The sequence below is a fragment of the Littorina saxatilis genome, linkage group LG7 (genome assembly GCF_037325665.1).
Source record: "Littorina saxatilis isolate snail1 linkage group LG7, US_GU_Lsax_2.0, whole genome shotgun sequence".
NCBI lineage: Eukaryota > Metazoa > Mollusca > Gastropoda > Littorinimorpha > Littorinidae > Littorina > Littorina saxatilis.
In genome coordinates, this window is record NC_090251.1 from 15,352,065 (window position 1) to 15,372,064 (window position 20,000).

A 20,000-nucleotide genomic window follows, 5' to 3' on the forward strand; every position below is an offset into this window, starting at 1 on the left:
CGAAAGCGTAGCAGTTGGCAGCTCTCTAAGATGTTTGGTGGCTTGTTGACAGACCAGCTTTATTGTTGGTCCGAAGGGACAATATCGTCTTCGGTTTCATATTTATCGACCAAGGCCGAAGGCCGCGGTTAAAAAAGTTGTGAAAATGAGAACAAATATGTATGTTATATTCTTCAATTATACAGCTACCTAAAAATTATGGGTAAATTCACATTTGGTTCAAATTAGTTTAGGACGTTCTTTCTTACGCTTACTATTTTTCTTGCACTATTTTCATAGTGGCTTCTATGCCTGTCAGTAAACATGTGCCTGTGGAGGCGAAAGACGCACGTTTAAATTTAATACATTATTAATATGTAAACATGCAAAAGGCAGGTACCTTTAATTCAAGTTTTGTTTTACCAACCACCTCTTATTCGTTCATTGATAATGATATGAAACAAAAGGGAAGAATAAATATTTCAAATTTCCAAGTCCAAACACCAACCAACCAAGTCTCTGAATAGCATACCCAAACAGGGAGAGGGGAAACTTAGAAGTTGCAAAAGATATAGACGCTTGGAAAAGGGAACAAAGTGAGCCAGGAAACTAACTTACCGCCGGGGGGAGGGGGTTGGCCATTGTTACTGAACGGTACTATAGTGTACGGAAAGGATGTGGGTTTAAAATTATATGAACACAACAGAACATATGGTATAGATTACAGTGAAAATCTCAAGCACAAATACAATTCTTGACAAATCAAACAGACTGAACAAATTCATTACAAAATACATGCAGGAGGGAAATATTTATAAGTGAACCAGACAGATACTTGTGGATAAACAAAATGTTTTCACATAGTAAAAATAAAACAATATAAAAATGTAAAAGCTCACAAATCAATTTAAAAGAAAGAGAAACTCTCAAATGGGGTGTGTGCAACAAAGATCAAATGTGTCACAGCAAGATTCAAACAGGACGTTTCCACCCAGTGCAAAGTAAAGCTGTAGAAATTATAAGCACAACCAAAACCGGCTTGAAACAATTCCCTTGAACTCTCTACAGAGAATCCTTCTTGTTTGATAAAAACTAGATTTTACACAAGGGCAACCTGGTGGTGCAGACAGCTGTGAGCAGTCTAAAAGCGTTGCTAAAGTGAACATCCAGACCTGTTTACCAAATATGAACAGTTGGTGTATATTCCACAGAGACTTAGTGTATTTTCAAAATATTGAGTGTATTTTCTTACCAGGTAGAGGTGCTTCTTAATCATGTGACCAACGTAAAACTGTTAGCAGTAAAATTCCAATACAACGTCCGTCGCACTGATGATAAAACTGTAAGAATATGACACTGGAAATCGTCGTACTTTCTTATCAACCAGCGTATTTATCGTATTCTTGGAAACTTGGCGTACAAAATACGGCGAAATCGTATGAGTAAACAGGTCTGGATTATCACTCTTTGAAACTGTAAAACCTGCTTCTCAGTATGTTTGTTTAAATTTAAAAAAAATGTTAACAGCAGGTTAATAATTAGTACAAAGAGAACTTAAAAGTATGACAGATTGACAGTCACACCCCAACAAAACCCAGCAAAAAACATCTTTCTCAGTCCAGCACTCGCAAGTAAGATAACACCTATTAGTTAAATTGAGGTGATATATTCAAAAGAAAAACACTCCTACTGTTATGCAAACAGGAAACAATTCTGCAGGTTTGACAGTGTCAATTTGATAACGAAGTAAGTATTCACACCGCGCCATGGCAATCACTGTTGCCCTTAGTGGTACCTGCGATGAAAAGACACCCTTGGGACCAGCCAAAAGTGTCCCTACATGGCCTGTCATGACAGGTATATTTTGGTAGAGATAATGGACAAAGGAACGCCAGATGGTGTCCCTTTAAGGGAGGTGTCCTCTCATCAGAGGGGCCACACATCGCAGGTACCACTGTACTAAGTGTTAGTGAGGGAAAGGACACACGGACAATACAGATTACACCTTCATTGTTCCGGAAACACAGGTGACTTTTCACAGTTACATTGCTTATCACATATCAATGTCATCATGGAATTTTGGCTAACTTGATGCATACCAGGAAGGAATATAAACACCATTTCATAATGACAATAATTAGTTTTGTCCATCTCCCGACAAGCCGCTCAAAACGAGTTACGCTAAAGCTCCATGACAATGTCGACACATGCAATTCAATCCACATTAGAATAAATGTTCTTAAAGGGTGACTGGTTGAGAGATACAAGACAGAGAGAAAAAGAATGTGTGTGGAGAGGTTGAGCGAGGCGTTAAAACACTTACCTCCAGGAAGGCCTCTGGGGTCCCAGTCTCGTGGTGGGGGTCCTCTGTGGTCCATAGGTGGGGGTCCTCTAGACCCGGGAGGGGGCATTCTTTGATGCTACAAAACAATACAATAATAATTTATCATCTCAGTTTGAGAAATTAACTAAGGAGACAGGAGGAACACAGAATAAGCTACCCATCAGACAGACAGAGAAACAAAAAATAACAAAAAATTAAATAAAAAAATGCACACACACACAAACAGTGCATCATAGTGTTGCTCCCTGGCCCCTGTCTTTGGATATTTACACATCATTTTTGGAACTGACACATTGTCTTGACCCTAATAAGTTGGTTGAATTTTCAATAGCTTTAACAAGTGGCTTGTCCTTTGACGAAAACAACTTTTAGCGACCAGAATATTTTGACCGATATATATTCTGAATCCAGGTCAAACTGCCCTATGTCTTAATGTGTCTGTGAACAGCATTGCATCACAGAACCCATGTATAAAATTGAAATCTGACGATGGTGGGGCAAGATTGGCAACTTGCTCACAGCCAGCCCGTAGTGTAACTTCTCCCATACAGATCTCATTCTTACAGAAAAAAAGAACCTGAGCGCAGGTAGGCCTGTGCACAGATTACACCAGTGTTGTTGGCTGGTCTCAGTCTTCGGTCATTTACGCATACTTTTCCATACATTGTTCTGACCCCTGGCAAGTCAACTGTCCAATTGTTTTGACACCTAGAACAATTTTGAGTAGTGCAGACATTTGGACCTATCCATATTTTCAATCCAGATTGAACCGACATATTGTCCTCAGAGTCTGGGAACAACACTGTTAGGCCTAAAAAAAAAAATAGGTGTGGTTACGGTAACCCAACCTACCCTATTTTTAGGGGCCGACCCTATAACTTTTCTTTACATTTGTCACAACAACAATAATAATAATAATAATAACAAGTCGCGTAAGGCGAAAATACAATATTTAGTCAAGTAGCTGTCGAACTCACAGAATGAAACTGAACGCAATGCCATTTTTCAGCAAGACCGTATACTCGTAGCATCGTCAGTCCACCGCTCATGGCAAAGGCAGTGAAATTGACAAGAAGAGCGGGGTAGTAGTAGTTGCGCTAAGAAGGATAGCACGCTTTTCTGTACCTCTCTTTGTTTTAACTTTCTGAGCGTGTTTTTAATCCAAACATATCATATCTATATGTTTTTGGAATCAGGAACCGACAAGAAATAAGATGAAAGTGTTTTTAAATTGATTTGGACAATTTAATTTTGATAATAATTTTTATATATTTAATTTTCAGAGCTTGTTTTTAATCCGAATATAACATATTTATATGTTTTTGGAATCAGCAAATGATGGAGAATAAGATAAAAGTAAATTTGGATCGTTTTATAAATTTTTATTTTTTTTTACAATTTTCTGATTTTTAATGACCAAAGTCATTAATTAATTTTTAAGCCACCAAGCTGAAATGCAATACCGAACCCCGGGCTTCGTCGAAGATTACTTGACCAAAATTTCAACCAATTTGGTTGAAAAATGAGGGCGTGACAGTGCCGCCTCAACTTTCACGAAAAGCCGGATATGACGTCATCAAAGACATTTATCAAAAAAATGAAAAAAACGTTCGGGGATTTCATACCCAGGAACTCTCATGTCAAATTTCATAAAGATCGGTCCAGTAGTTTAGTCTGAATCGCTCTACACACACACACAGACACACAGACACACGCACATACACCACGACCCTCGTTTCAATTCCCCCTCGATGTTAAAATATTTAGTCAAAACTTGACTAAATATAAAAACCAAGAAAATGAGTGCAGAAAATGCAATGAAAGCGAAAGCGCTTGAATCGCACTTATTTCCCTGTCAAGGAGGTTTAATTTGTACACATTAGAAAAAAAAGTATTTTTTTTGGCTATGTTACCTTTACCACACCTTTTTTTTGGGGGGGCCTTACACATCAATGCAAATGATATTACAGTAGAACCCCCCTTTTCAGACCCTCAAACATCTGAGAAAATCAGGTCTTAAAAAGGAGGAAGTCTTTCATTGGAGCTAAATTTAAAGAAGAAAGCAGTTTGTCGCTGCCGAAATATTGATAAAGAAAGACCAACCTGGTTACTGCTGTGTCCTCTTTTTGTGTAAATTTAAAGAGGTTATTAACAGACAATCTGAAAAAGCAAGGTCTTAAAAGGGAGGCAGTCTTAACCCCTTCACTGCCACAGTATAACAGCATTTTGGTATTGCTGTGCGCCAGGGCAAATTTCGCTTTCTTCGGTAGGTTCACTAATCTGTTCACTGCTCAATCATTTATTGAGATATCTCTTAGATCTTTGGCATGTGGTTTGCTTACCCCCTTGGCTATTATGTGATAACATGATCATTGGACTTTGTTTGTGATTGCTATAGTAAAAATTGATATGACCATTTTTGTCAAAATTTACAGTTTCCAAACTTCCACACACACACTGCAGCACGTAAAACCGCAGAAAACACAGCTAAAACTGGTGTCAACCATCAGGTACTCACATAACAGCCCATAACAGTATTCTTCTGTGTGGTAATCCATAAATCACTTCTTGTAGAGCTTCCAGAACACTGTATCATTTGAAAACAGGTCTACGAGTTGATGTCCGACTTTCGGCCGCCATTTTGAATCTTATAGATCGGAATTTTTTTTTTTAAAGTTTTTACCACGTGGTACTAGCTTATCTGAACGGTCAATGGGAAAGAACTATGTTTAAACCCCTACAAGAAGTTAGACAGTGGTTACCTCCCATTTAGTTTTCACAAATGTCCTGAAAAGTGCTGATGTAAATGCCACGTACCTAGTACGTGTATGGGCGTATGACAAACCAAACATGACCACGTACCTAGTATCGTGGTCGGCTGGGCGTTAAGCAAACAAACAAACAAACAAACGTACCTAGTACGTGGTGGGCAGTGAAGGGGTTAAAAGGGGGCTCCACTGTATTTAAGTAAAGTACCCACCCGTACTCCCATGTCCATGCGAGGAGCACCAGGGGGTGGCATGCCCGACATGCCTGGGCGAGGGGGGAGACCAGGCATGCCTCCAGGTGGGGGGCCGGTCACTGGAGGTAAGCCACCTGGAGGAGCTGCACGAACACAGGTGTAACAGATAAGTCAACCATAAGCGTCACAAACATTTTTTTTTATTATCCAAGTCTACAACAAATCTGATGTGAAATGTTGACTCTAATTCCTTTTCAATATCTTCTGCAAAGATAAAAATTTACCACCCAGTTGATAGATTAGTGCACAAATAGATTTCCAGCCAAAGACATGAACTGACAGAGGATTTTCCTTCCATAGAAAATACACATCAAAATACACTCCTTGTTTTCAACTCCATTTGAGGAATAAAACAAAAGAAAAAGATGAAAATAAATTAGTTTTAAAAAAAAACTACACACACAAAGATTCACTAGAATATGAAAATATAATGGTAATGTCCTTTCACAATTTGTGACACTGCTATAAAAGCATCACCATTTGCCATTGTCTCATATAGAGACATTCTGAAAGGAGTCTGCAGTATACTTGAATAATATTCACATCACTACAAGACGACTGACTTTCAGAAGCCATACAATATAAACAAGATATGAAGCAACTCACGAGCGAAACCCATGTGGGGTGGGCCAGGGGGTGGAGGCCCGGTGACTGGCATGCCAGGCCTGGGGGGCCCTGGGGGCGGTTGTTGCAAGCGGGGCGGGAACGGCCCTGGCGGTCCCGCACGACCAGGTGGGGGAGCCCCAGGTGGGGGGCCGGTCGTCTTTGGTGGTGGGCCTCGCGGCTTGGCTGAAATGTTAAGTGGTTAAAACTTATACAGTCTTTTCTCTCTCTCTCTCTCTCTCTTAAAAACCTCAAAAATTGGAAAATTCAGGTATAAAAGGTCAAGTGATTATACAGTGTAAAGGAACACGCACTTTATCTCACAAACTTCATCTCTCTCTCTCTCTTAAACACGCCACTTAAGACCTTAAAAAATCTGAGAAATTTAGGTCTTAAAGGTAAAGTTGTTATACAGTGTAAAGGAACATGCACTTTATCTCACAAACTTCATCTCTCTCTCTCTTAAACACGCCACTTAAGACCTTCAAAAATGTGAAATAATTCAGGTCTTAGAAAGGAGGGAGTCTTGCAATGGGGATAACTTTACAGAGGTTATTAACGGGAAATCTGGAGAAAAAAACAGGTTCTTAAAACGGAGGGAGTCTTAAAATTGACGGGTCTTAAAAGGGGCGTTCCACTGTACTGAAGACATAAACATCAAAAATAAGCCTGGAGGTGCACAATACTGGGCCAACCATGGGGGCTGAAGGGGTATGCTCTTTCAATGGTATTTTTCACACCAAAAAATTAAACTTTACACCTTAAAATTTATGGTTAAATATTTGTCACAGAATGGAAAATTTCTAAGTAAATTTTCATTTGATTAATATACTTACCCAATTCTCATAAATGCATTGACTTCAGTCTCACATGCTAGATGTCGAAAAACCACTCAAATTACCTGCCCTTAGAAGGGTGGTAACCAAGCTAAAAAGAGACGCCATAGCCGTTGCTATGTACTGACCTTGCTCGGTTACCCATAACACCTTGCGCACCACGTGAGCGCCAGCATCCGGAATAATCATTCGAGACTACTCAAAAACCCCAAGGATATAAGGTAGCGGGGATGGATGGGAGGGTATTAACTATGAGAATTGGGTAAGTATATTAATCAAATGAAAATTTACTTAAAATTTTCCATTAGATTACATATTCTTACTCCAATTCTCATAAATGCAGATTCCTCCTAAAGGTGGAGGGAACTTACTTATGTCCTTGAAAGAACCTGCCCTGCAGCAACCAAGGCCGGCCACGAACTGGAGCCGTCAAGCAGAGTGCAGGAGATATCACGAAGATAAAAACTCATGAAAACATCATCTGATCTCCAGTAAGCCGTTTGCAAAACTTCGCCTAGGCGACCAGAACGCAACACGGCGATAGAGGAAGCCCACGCTCTGTCCCTGAGAGCTGTTGGCAAAACTTCGCATAGGCGAGAGGAACACCACCAGCCAGAGAAGAACACCAGGCTCTGGACTCCTGAACACCTGTAAAGAAACAGAGGGAGGACTAAAAGCCCCCACCCCCCTTGTGTTCAATAAGCCACCACTGTCCTCTGAAAGTAGCAACACCTCTTGTGAGAGTCAATTAAGAGAAGCCTCTTTCACCTACAGTGTAAAGAGATAAGAACATGAGCTTTTAGCTCTTAGTTCCAAATGACTGAGCGCAAATCAAACAAGAAGGGCAAAGCCCATACGACTCACATGCTTGACCTTGACCTTTACATGACCTTGACCTTCAGCTAAACATAGCAATGACATCATACACTAAGAACTGCTTTACACATTTTTCCTACCAAAATACATGTGACCTTGACCCAAGGTCAAGGTCATCCAAGGTCATGCAACACAAAGCTGTTAATTCAAGACATGCCCGACTCAGCTGTGCTAAAAGCAAGGTGAGCGGACAAAAGCAGGCGGAGAGAGTGCTCGTGAACAACCCAGTCTACCAGAGGCAGAAAGGGCTGAACCGAACTGGCCATTTGCACCAGACCACGGTGCGAAGCAGGAACGCCCCCCCTATCCCCCCCCCCCCCTTTGGCGGGGGGGGGGGGGGGGGGGGGGGCTGCGTAACACACTGAGAAGGAGAGGGTGCTCATAAACAGCCCAGAGCCACCAGAGGCAAAAACGAGCTGAACCGAACAGGCCATTTGCACCAGACCACGGTGTGAAGCTGAAGAACGAGAGGGCGGGAACCGCCGATCGTGCCTGAAACAGCTGAGAAATAAAAACACATATCAGCGTAAAGTCCCCCGTAAACGGAGGACACTGACTGATTCTCCTTAAGAGGAGATGGGAGCTAGGGAGAAAAAAACCGAAACCTTATCCACCCGAATAGCTACCACAAAAGAAGTGCTACTCGAAGGGTCGAAGACCCACACGGAGGTTTCTAAGAAAAGGCTAGCAGCCGATTCACTCCCTGCCCCGCACTAAGTTACTGCTTGCTATCGGCCATCTTTAAAAAGCTAAAAGGCCGAACACCGTAGTCCACTTAGAAAAGTAAATTTCTTAAGAGACTGTAGTGTAAACAAGCAGCTAACACCAACAATTCAATTCAACAACAAGAAGGGCAAAGCCCATACGACTCACATGCTTGACCTTGACCAAATAACTAAACCTAGCAATGACATCATACACTAAGAACTGCTTTACACATTTTTCCTACCAAAATACATGTGACCTTGACCCAAGGTCAAGGTCATCCAAGGTCATGCAACACAAAGCTGTTAATTCAAGACATAGGAAGTACAATGGTGCTTATTGGCTCTTTCTACCATGAGATATGGTCACTTTTAGTGGTTCACTACCTTATTTTGGTCACATTTCATAAGGGTCAAAGTGACCTTGACCATATGTGATCAAATGTGTCTCATGATGAAAGCATAACATGTGCCGCACATAATTTTTAAGTTTGAAACAGTTATCTTCCATAGTTCAGGGTCAAGGTCACTTCAAAATATGTATACAATCCAACTTTGAAGAGCTCCTGTGACCTTGTTTGTTTGTTTGTTTATTTGTTGCTTAACGTCCAGCCGACTACGCAGAGCCATATCAGGACGAGGAAGGGGGGGATGAAGGGGGCCACTTGTCAAGCGATTCCTGTTTACAAATGCACTAACCCATTACTTGTGTCCCAGCAGGCTTTAGTAAAACTAAATTAATACCTACTGGAAGATTACCAGTTTCCAGTATGTTAAAATAGGCTTAACCTATCTACTGCTGGACTTACATCAGAACACTAACAGATTAAACTATACATGAATCGCAAGACAAGCGGCAAGAGAAGAGATTTTTGGAAAAAATACAGGTGAATGAGCAAGAAGGCAGAAAAAAGAAAAGAATTCATGAAGAAAAAGAGAGCATGACAGGAAAGAGGAACCAAAAATCTACCTAACAGCAAACTAGAAAGCTCCTGCGGTTCCAAAAACAGGAGGGGCCTTTAATTTCATAACCGCAGTGCCCCACTGCGGGAACCTTGACCTTGAAGCAAGGTAAACCAAACTGGTATCAAAAGATGGGGCTTACTTTGCCCTATATATCATATATAGGTGAGGTATTAAATCTCAAAAACTTCAGAGAAAATGCGAAAATGTGAAAAATGGTCGTTTTTAAGACAACAATTACGGCCCCTGTGACCTTGAACTTGAAGTGAGGTCAAGTTGCCGCACATGTTTTTTGAGATCTTGTAACCATACACCATCAGGCCACATCAGGTGTTGATAGACTTAATAGTGTCCAAGAAAATCCAACGTTAAAGTTTTCCGGACGGACGGACGGACGCCGGGACGGACGACTCGGGTGAGTACATAGACTCACTTTTGCTTCGCATGTGAGTCAAAAAGGACAGGTCTCACCAAAAGGCGAACAGGTAAAGGCTCCCACGCGCCCGAATCATCAAAAAGACGAGGACTAGGGAAAGCCAAGTGAGCAGTCAAATTCTGCACGTCTTACGTGTGTCGTCGAAAGTCGTGAATGATTATTCCGGATGCTGGCGCTCACGTGGTGCCCAGGGTGTTATGGGTAACCGAGCAAGGTAGGTACATAGCAACGGCTATGGCGTCTCTTTTTAACTTGGTTACCACCCTTCTAAGGGCAGGTAATTTGAGTGGTTTTTCGACATCTAGCATGTGAGACTGAAGTCAATGCATTTATGTGAATTGGAGTAAGAATATGTAATTTAATGAACATTTCTTTTACAGTGGTTGTGAACATTTCGTTTGAGTCATCTGATTTAAAATCATTTTTGTGTGGACAAAACTTGGTGGTTATGGCGACCAAATCGAGGACATGCAGTGAATACCGTCTTCGAAGCTGAAAGGCAGGTTTTAAAAAAGTCTACAGGGCCAAAAATCCCTGGCCTAATTGCAGAAGATACCATTCAACATGTACTTATTATGCCTTTCTATTATACTTAATGTTAGCAGACCGAAATCCACATTGCGCAGGTTTTGTTCAGTGTCCAAAATCATCTAGATTTGTGTGCCCGATGCCCATAAACAAAACATCATTTTCAAGTTGTCTTTTACACAAAAATAAAATTGCATGATCAGCAACAACAAAATAAGAAAAAAACTCAATTAGTATGTCACACTTGTCAAAAGATGCGGAATGTGTTCATTTTTCTGCAATTTGTGTTGATGTGTAACTTACGAAAAACTGCGCTTTGCCCGTTCAAAAGCGGCGCTGGTGGGGACAAAAATGCAATGATTGGTGTACACAACGTTAGAAAATACCCACAACATCTCTAACCAACCTTCACCTTTCCCAAAATTCCCTTTTCTGAGCTAACATTTCACCGTGAAACATTTTAACGTCCACTTTGGAATGCGTTTCTGACGCCACAAAACATGCTACTTGGCACTTGTTTTAGCCAGTGTGTAGGTTGTACAGCCTGAATTAACTAAACAATCATTAGAGCATGAAAGATGAAACAAATTTATTTGAAATTACGTAAACAAATGGGAAAACGAACAGAGAGCAAGGTTTTGGCAAAATCATGGTGTCCCCAAAAACTTACGCAACATTCTATCAGGGAAAGCGACAGTCACAGCATCTTCGCTGGTTTATATAATACGTGATAATATAGTTCCATTAACACTTACAGTCAACCTAAAAGTTGATTTGGGGACTGTCAGCTATGTTTTAAATTCATTAAGTTTTTGTGGACTCAATATTTGGTGTCCAGTGAAACTTACGAACCATGATAGAAACAAGTAAACCAAATGCTCATACGACTCGCCTTCACCATGTCCCATTGCTTTAGACACCCCCCCCCCCCTTTTTTTAAGACATAGAAGACTCCCTCTGTATTCTAGACAATCATGCGTGCAAAATCGTATGGGTTCCAAGGTCTGTTTCATGCGTCTATTAAAATGTAGGTACATGTTGTGACATAAGTTACTGTGTCCATTCTGTAAAGACTGAAACACTTGAATAATATATAATCTATCAAAAATATCTCGGGTCATTTCTGAAGATGCTAAGGCACACATTATACAGGCAAAATTATCTCTCCTAAAATATACACCTGGTTTTGCGATATTCGCGAGTAAAAACCCCATGTAACCTACATCACAATTTCAGACACCACAGTTTTGTTCTGCTGCATCTAACAGTTGTTTGAGAAAAAGACCTGCTCCCTTTCTGTATCATTTGAAGAAATGTCTACACTTGTGCAGGAGTCAGATTGTACTGCATTTAAAACACTTTTCACTTCTGGGGCTCTTGTACTCATTTTTTTGCCCAGTATTGTGCACCTCCATATGCACATCGGAGCCACGACTTGCAGTCAGTTGCTTGTTAATCACTGGTAATGATCACTAAGCATCTGTGTTTTCCTAAGCTCATGGGATCCTATATGAACTAGGTCTAAACAAGTTATCAGCCATCACTACCACTACCGGCCATTGATTATTGCTGCAAATGCAATGAATCATGAACTATTATCAGTATATTTTTGAAAGAAAAGAGTAGCATATTAAGCAAACACTGCATAACAATAATACACACAGCAGTTGTTTTTTGCGATTGCAGGTACAAGCCAGTGAGCAGAGTGCTGTTGTTTTGCCTCGCTTCGAAAAGCTTGCCTCTTTGTCTTGGGCGCCTACTCTGCCCCACCACTTGAAAATCCTGACAGAGTTATTTATGAAAAACATCTAACGTGAGCACAAAATCTGAGAAAACCAGGTCTTAAAATGTAAAAAATCTGAAATCAGAAGTCTTACTTGAAACAAGGGGGGGGGGGGGGGGGGGGGGGGGGGGGTGTTGTGACTGTAACAAACAATCATCAGTACTTACGTTCTCTCTCTCTTTCTCTGAAGTTTCCATTCTGTGGCAGCTCTCCTCCTTTGCGTGCCTGGGCTTCGAACTGGCTGAGGGCCTGCTTGTTGTAGTTCATAACCTGGGGGACCTGTCCGTGCATCTCTTTACGAGACAGGCGCTCGAAGATGTTTCGCGAGCTGTGCTCAGACCCCAAGATCACCAAGGCAAATCTGAAAAAGCAATTTGATCTTTCGTTTTCATTGGGGTTGTGATTTTAAACTACTGTCTTCTTTTTGAAAATATTTTTAACACACAATAAGTTACAAACCTGAATGTGACCCGAGACAAAATTCTTGGTAGAAGGAAAATGCAAATACCAATTGTTTTTATTTACTTTATCTCTCTGTAATTCAAAACATGCAGGTTACCTTAGAGGCACAGCAAGCCTCCCGCAAACCATCACAGATACTGTCAGGCTTTTACACACAGTACAAACACCCTTCCATTTGAACGCTCACCAAACGGGAACATCCTAGAAGCCCTCCGTAAAGAGCGAGCAATTTTCAAAGAATTTATTTTTGCGTGGCTTATCTTACCCCTGAGCCATCGTGAACCCGTGTGATCAAGTTTCCCTTTTTCACAATGTAGTCGTCAGTTAGTAATTTGAATGCGACTAAAGCACTAATATTCAACAGTTCACACACAAAAATGCAGGTTACAACATGGGTGGTACTGAAAAATGTCATCAATCCTGAAGAATTTTAAGGGTGGGTCTGCGGGCCCCCAGACGCTGAAGGATTTGTATAATTAACAACCAAAAAACCGTCACCAGACATTACGAATCCGGATTTCCGGCATATACCGGAAGAATCCCACCCATGTTACAGTAATATAAACCATAGCAAAGGAGATAAAAACGAGCAATAGAAAAACTCACCCTTTTGACTGCCCATTGGCTCTGTTTTCATTAAATTTGATTTCGACGAGATCATTGACACCACAAGACTGAATAGCATCTGTCAGGTCTTGGTCTGTCGTCCACTGTAAGAAAAAAGTGATTTTTTTAATTATTACTGAAACTGTCTACTTTAACACAACCACAATAAATACGGGTATGTTTGCATAGTATATCTTAGGACAACCGGTGTCACCGTCTAATGACAAAAAGAAGAAGAAAACTGAAAAGGCTTAGGTCAGCACAGAAAACTTGTCAGCAAATTTAAGCCATGATAAAAGGTTTTTTCTTACCCATGTGAGATTGCCAATGTAGAGCAGAAACTTTTTGCCAGTGTAGTTTGAAGCTGTAGAGGGTAGGGAAGAGTTAGAGTGCTGGCCATGTGGTGCCTTGTTTCCCCCGTGACTGTCTGCTGATGGCTGGAAAAATACATTTGTATTACAGTACATATCATGCAATAGACAGGTCCATAAGTCATCATGCTATAGAGTATAACAACAACTACAAGTACCATTTAACTTGTCCAAAATTACCACTCAAGGGCCTACAAAAAGTGGTTGTTCTTGATGGATACTCGTCGCGATATAACCTTGAATGGTTGAAAACGACGTTAAACACCAAATAAAGAAAGAAAGAAAGATGACGGATACTCACTATGGAAAGGTGTCGCTATGGAAAGGTGAATTACAATACATAATTTGTCTACAAAAAACCCCACATGTTTGGACTTGGAGCTTGACTCATTGGAGTCACTTTAGTGGTTGCTAGATCACTCTGAGCAGGTTCAACGGAACAAGAAAGCTTTCAATTGCTTCAAATGATTCTGACTGATTTTTCTTCACTAACTTTATCAAAAATAACTTTTATTAATTCATTATACAATAACTTACATATGTTAATCAAATAAAGAAAGTAAATTCATGGATTTTTACATTAACAAAATTGGCCTGGTAAGTTACTGTGAGAAATATACTTGGGACGCATAAAAATAACCACAGAAAACGTTAAAAAAAAGTAATGTAGGTGTTTTTTTGTTGTACTTACTGGTCTGCCAGAGACACTGCTGGAAGAACCCGCAGTGATGACATCATCGTAAAGGTCACCACCTCCACCAAACTCTGTATCCTGCAAACAACAAAATGCTTTCTAGTTCTACACGCCTTGGGAATTTTTTTTATAACCAATCACTATGTGTATGTGAATACCAAAGTTACATGTGACTAAGCGCTCACACAAGCTTTCCTCAAAATTGGTGTGAATCACTGAATGTGGACATAACTCTGTTGACTCCTGGCACCAAATCATTTGTGAATGTGATTGTCCAAGTTAAAATCAAAAGAAATCACATGTGACCCCTTTATCGCAGAGCCTAGCGATTCATTTTTTGCCACAATCACAACCAACAGACAGTCCAGAATTGTCTTTGTTTTCTTTTTAAAGCACTCAAAAAAGTGTGATGCTTTACCATCAAAAATTACAATGAAACAAAGTTTGCTGCCCTTCTGAATCACCCTCGTTTCACTGTCAGAAACACTAGCAGGGATGTCTTTAGGCGCTGGACATCAGTTATAGTCTGATACATTGCCTAAAAGTCAAATGGCCGATTCATATGGCCAGTTGTCGGTTAGATGTCCTATCATACTCCGTAGGAGGAGAACAGTCTGACTAAATTTTGCTTGCATCATATCAGTCCAAACACTAGGTACACTGCATTCATTTTAGATCGCACAGCTTGGCTGTGTCAGAAGTTTGCAACTATACGCTACACGGAAAAATGTGTAACCCAAGCACACACAGCAACATATCTAAAACAGCAACGGTTCCACAGCACTGGTAACTGATAGTACTATACATTCAGTCACTTTATGTAGCCCTCAGGCATGGAATCAGTCCCTCTCAGTCTCAGTTATGGAAAAATAATTTGTCCTAAACCTCAGTTGTTTGGGGGGGGGGGGGGGGGGGGGGGGGGGGTCGAGTCCGTTTAAAAGATATCATATGGAACAAACTAACTTTAAATTAGTTTGATAATTTCAAACGGTCAATTAAGTCATTTGTTAATTTGGTTCATGAATTCATTGGTGAAAAATATTTTTCTCCAATCAAGGGAGGTAACTGTGTAATTTTCGGTCATTTGTCTAACTCTTCTTTGATTCAACCTTGTGATTTATAATTATTTATTGTTTGAAATAATGAAGAAAAAACACTCTTAACAAAAATCTTTGATCAAATTAGGAGAGAGAGAGAGCTAAAAATAAAACAGCCTAACTATTCTCAAATCCTCAGTCAAAATGTTAACAAGTAGTGAGTACTCCCAAATCACGTAACTTTCCTTTAAATTGTTTAATAGTAATGAGGTCTTGCTTAGTCTACTTACAGTTGTACTACTTCTTTTTTTTAACTTCGCAGATGTGGAACAATCCAAATACGACTCCTTATGAGATACACGCAACTCAAATTATGTTGAAAAGAAAAGAAGACTAGAGAGAACAATTAATAACAATACTAATAGCAGACGATTATGTACTGAATATGACCCCAAGGGTCATGTAAAATGTCAATTAGTATTACAATTTGTGAAGCCAGTCAAATGTTGATGATGTCACTTACTGAGTTACTCACTGACTTGTCAGGACATTTGTCAGATTCACACACATTTTTTTTTAGCAACATCCGTCACTAGTCTTAATTTCGTATGTTCAGTCGAGATCGCTTTACACGAAATGAAAGGGACCAATATTTTTTTTCGAGTTAACGTTTTTTTCGCGATAACGAAAATGATCAAACTATTTAGAAATCGGTTTACTTGCAGCGATGTTCACAAAACTCGTTTGAACTGCTGACGCGATTCTGTTTCAGCTTTCGGTTTGAACCGAAGTACTCGTTTGTATAATACAGCCCGCGTCTTGTTGTTGTTAACTTTGCAGGAGTCTGACTTTCAGGTTGCTTCATTTCTCTCACAGCGAATAAAAGGCTCTATTTCCAAAGGAAGCCGCTTTTTTTTCTTCGTGTTTTGACGGGCCAATGAAGTGATGAAATGATTAAAGCATAGAAGATACCCATTTTAAGTATAAACGCTTCAACAGATAAGATCGGTGCTGACCAACCGAACAAACGCGCGTAAGCCGTAGAGTGTTTTCGGAAGTGGCTACCGAATCTTGATACACCGTGACATTTGTGTGCCATCTGCTCCAATTTCCAAAGTGAGAGATTATGGAATTATCGGGAAGAATATGCACGCGCAAGAAGCAAACACCACAAGAGAGCTGTACCGACTTCGTGATAAAGTGTAAGTTTATGTCGACCATTTTATTCTTTCTTTCAATGGGCTGTGCAAACACCTGAACACTTCTCGCTTTGGAATTGGAAGCTACAAGTTGAAAAAACCAGTTGTTTGGTGGTGCAAGGGACCGAGAAACGGCTTGTGCAAACGTTTTTTGCGTGAGTCTCAGATCGTTTTATTTCGTGTTATGATGTTTTTTTTAGTAGGGTTCTTTAGTAGGAATGATTTGGACTGACAACACGTTTCGCGTAGGCCTAATGGGTTTTTTTCGGCTTATCGTTTTTCGTGTTAAATGATCTCCACTGTATTCCATCACGCTTATTCGTTACGCGTGTACATTCTGATCCAAGTAAAAATACTGAAATAGTATTCGGAACACACTAATCAGTCTAATGCGCACAAAGTAATCCACTGAGTCAAGGGACGTAACTACACTATTCCAAAAAGAGCACAGTGGCTCATACGGTCAGTCACACTCACAGTCAATCCAAGTTCCAACACCGGTAGAACAACCGAAAGTCGTTGGATTATTTAATGTAATCAACTAAGAGCAACAGAATACCAGTGTTAATTCGTTTAGAGTTTTAAACGGGGCGTCCTTTCACTGAATGCTAAACGTGCGATCTGGCTTTCGTAGACCTGCACGGTGTTTTTCACTTCCAGCAGGAAAACTTCGCCGGCTGACAAAATGCCAAGCACTTGCTAAAATCACAAGACAGTCGGTCTGTGTCATAGCCACCTGTTATGCATCCTGCTTCCGCAACTGTTTTGTTCACAAAATAACAATCTGTAGAATGAAAAATAAGTGCTTAAGTTGCAAAGTCTTAAACCAAACCTGGTTAAATTCGTCTTCAATGTTATCGTACAAATCGATGTCCACGCTGTCCGCCATCTTAATTTGTAGATTGCGACAACCACGCGCGCACTCTGGCGGTTGAATCAGGGGAGGTAAACGATGAAATGTTTGGCTGATTGGGAGCTTTGTTCATTTAGCAGAACTTTATTAATTAAGTGATCACATTCAATTGGGTCAATATTCAACTATCGTTCACATTATGTGGAAAACTGGTTGATCAATTTATGCTTAAAATGTCTTTTATTCACCGTAATGAGTCACCCATGGCCAATGTCAACGTGACACTGAGTCCTAGACGCGACTGACCACTGAGCATCCTGTTTTAAAACTGAAGTTCCTCAATTTTTTGTTGTGGCCATTTTCTTCAATATATACTTGTGTTTTTATGTAGCTTTATCGTTCACCAGCACGAAATAATGGATGCCCATTGTGATGTCGGCACCCGGACGACTCTTATAATATGGCTGACTCCAATGAGCAAAAACCGTGCATGTCCACAGTTCTGGATATATATGTGTTACAACTTTACTTTTAGGATTTTAATAACATTTCGGAGTTCACCGTCTTGCTTTATCATTACTGTTTTTATTAAAACTTTCGGTTTGTTTAGATACAGAAACATTGAGTGGGAGAAACTCGACGGGTACTTGAGACATAAATAAATAAATTAATTAACTAATTTAAAAAATTGATTTTTGTTTATCAAAGTTTTCTTTATTCAAACTTTTGGTTTAGATACAGAAATACTCGAGTGGCCCGCGGTAGAAACGGGTACAGCTTGAGATTGAATTGGATAGGCAAAGCCGGCAAAGATTGGTTTTGATTAAGTTTATCAGTCAGTATCACACGGTTATCAACCCGGACGGAGAACAGTCTTGACCGACAGAGCTGTTACCAAAGATGCAGGGGATGAATAAACAAGTCGCGTAAGGCGAAAATACAATATTTAGTCAAGTAGCTGTCGAACTCACAGAATGAAACTGAACGCAATGCCATTTTTCAGCAAGACCATATACTCGTAGCATCGTCAGTCCACCGCTCATGGCAAAGGCAGTGAAATTGACAAGAAGAGCGGGGTAGTAGTTGCGCTAAGAAGGATAGCACGCTTTTCTGTACCTCTCTTTGTTTTAAATTTCTGAGCGTGTTTTTAATCCAAACATATCATATCTATATGTTTTTGGAATCAGGAACCGACAAGAAATAAGATGAAAGTGTTTTTAAATTGATTTGGACAATTTAATTTTGATAATAATTTTTATATATTTAATTTTCAGAGCTTGTTTTTAATCCGAATATAACATATTTATATGTTTTTGGAATCAGCAAATGATGGAGAATAAGATAAACGTAAATTTGGAGCGTTTTATAAATTTTTTTTTTTTTTTTTACAATTTTCAGATTTTTAATGACCAAAGTCATAAATTAATTTTTAAGCCACCAAGCTGAAATGCAATACCGAAGTCCGGGCTTCGTCGAAGATTACTTGACCAAAATTTCAACCAATTTGGTTAAAAAATGAGGGCGTGACAGTGCCGCCTCAACTTTCACGAAAAGCCGGATATGACGTCATCAAAGACATTTATCAAAAAAATGAAAAAAAAACGTCTGAGGATATCATACCCAGGAACTCTCATGTCAAATTTCATAAAGATCGGTCCAGTAGTTTAGTCTGAATCGCTCTACACACACACACAGACAGACAGACAGACACACACACTCATACACCACAACCCTCGTCTCGATTCCCCCCTCTATGTTAAAACATTTAGTCAAAACTTGACTAAATGTAAAAAGAACAAGTCGCGTAAGGCGAAAATACAACATTTAGTCAAGCTGTCGTACTCACACAATGAAACTGAATGCACTGCATTTTTTTCTCACCAAGACCGTATACTCGTAGCATCGCCAGTCCTCCGCTCGTGGCAAAGGCAGTGAAATTGACTAGTCAGAATAGCGCGGTAGTGGTTGCACTGAGGAGGATAGCACGCTTTTCTGTATCTCTGTTCTTTTTTTTTTTTTTACTTTCTGAGCTTGTTTTTAATTCAAACGTACCGTATCTATATGTTTTTTGAATCAGGAACCGACAAGGAATAAGATGAAATTATTTTTTAAATCGATTTCGGAAATTTATTTTTATTGATCATTTTTATATTTTTAATTTTCAGAGCTTGTTTTTTATCCGAATATAACATACTTATATGTTTTTGGAATCATAAAATGATGAAAAATAAGATAGAATTGTTTTTGGATCGTTTTATAAAAAAAAAATTTAATTACAATTTTATTAGATTTTGTCGAAAACTGCTTGACCAAAATTTCAATCAATTTCATTAAAAAAATGATTGTGTGACAGTGCCGCCTCAACTTTTACAAAAAGCCGGATATGACGTCATCAAAAACATTTATCGAAAAAAATGGGAAATATGTCTGGAGATATCATTCCCAGAAACTCTCATGTGAAATTTCATAAAGATCGGCCCGTCCAGTAGTTTACTATTAGTCGCTCTACACACACACACACACACACACACACACACACACACACACACACACACACACACACACACACACACATACATACACCACGACCCTCGTCTTCATTCCCCCTCTATGTTAAAACATTCAGTCAAAACTTGACTAAATGTAAAAAGCAAACACACAACTGAGAGCCTGTGTAACATTTCTCAAATGTCATAAACCAACA

At 39.7% G+C, this 20,000-nt stretch overlaps 1 protein-coding gene across 9 annotated transcripts in view; it reads right to left on the reverse strand.

Moving 5' to 3' along the window:
* The window catches only part of LOC138970784 (cleavage and polyadenylation specificity factor subunit 6-like), a 33,552-nt gene extending 16,185 nt beyond the window's left edge, over positions 1-17,367 (reverse strand). For 8 of the 9 annotated variants that reach the window (XM_070343318.1, XM_070343315.1, XM_070343317.1 and 5 more), the window contains exons 1-9: positions 17,276-17,367; positions 14,205-14,285; positions 13,454-13,579; positions 13,143-13,246; positions 12,242-12,435; positions 10,595-10,627; positions 5,952-6,134; positions 5,304-5,428; positions 2,303-2,399 (exon numbers count right to left, since the gene is read on the reverse strand). In XM_070343318.1, the coding sequence (XP_070199419.1) occupies positions 2,303-2,399; positions 5,304-5,428; positions 5,952-6,134; positions 10,595-10,627; positions 12,242-12,435; positions 13,143-13,246; positions 13,454-13,579; positions 14,205-14,285; positions 17,276-17,332 (1,000 nt within the window). In that variant the 5' untranslated portion in view covers positions 17,333-17,367. The remainder of the gene's footprint in view (positions 1-2,302; positions 2,400-5,303; positions 5,429-5,951; positions 6,135-10,594; positions 10,628-12,241; positions 12,436-13,142; positions 13,247-13,453; positions 13,580-14,204; positions 14,286-17,275) is intronic. The other variant, XM_070343319.1, reaches the window with a different exon arrangement.
* Positions 17,368-20,000: the final 2,633 nt, after the last annotated feature.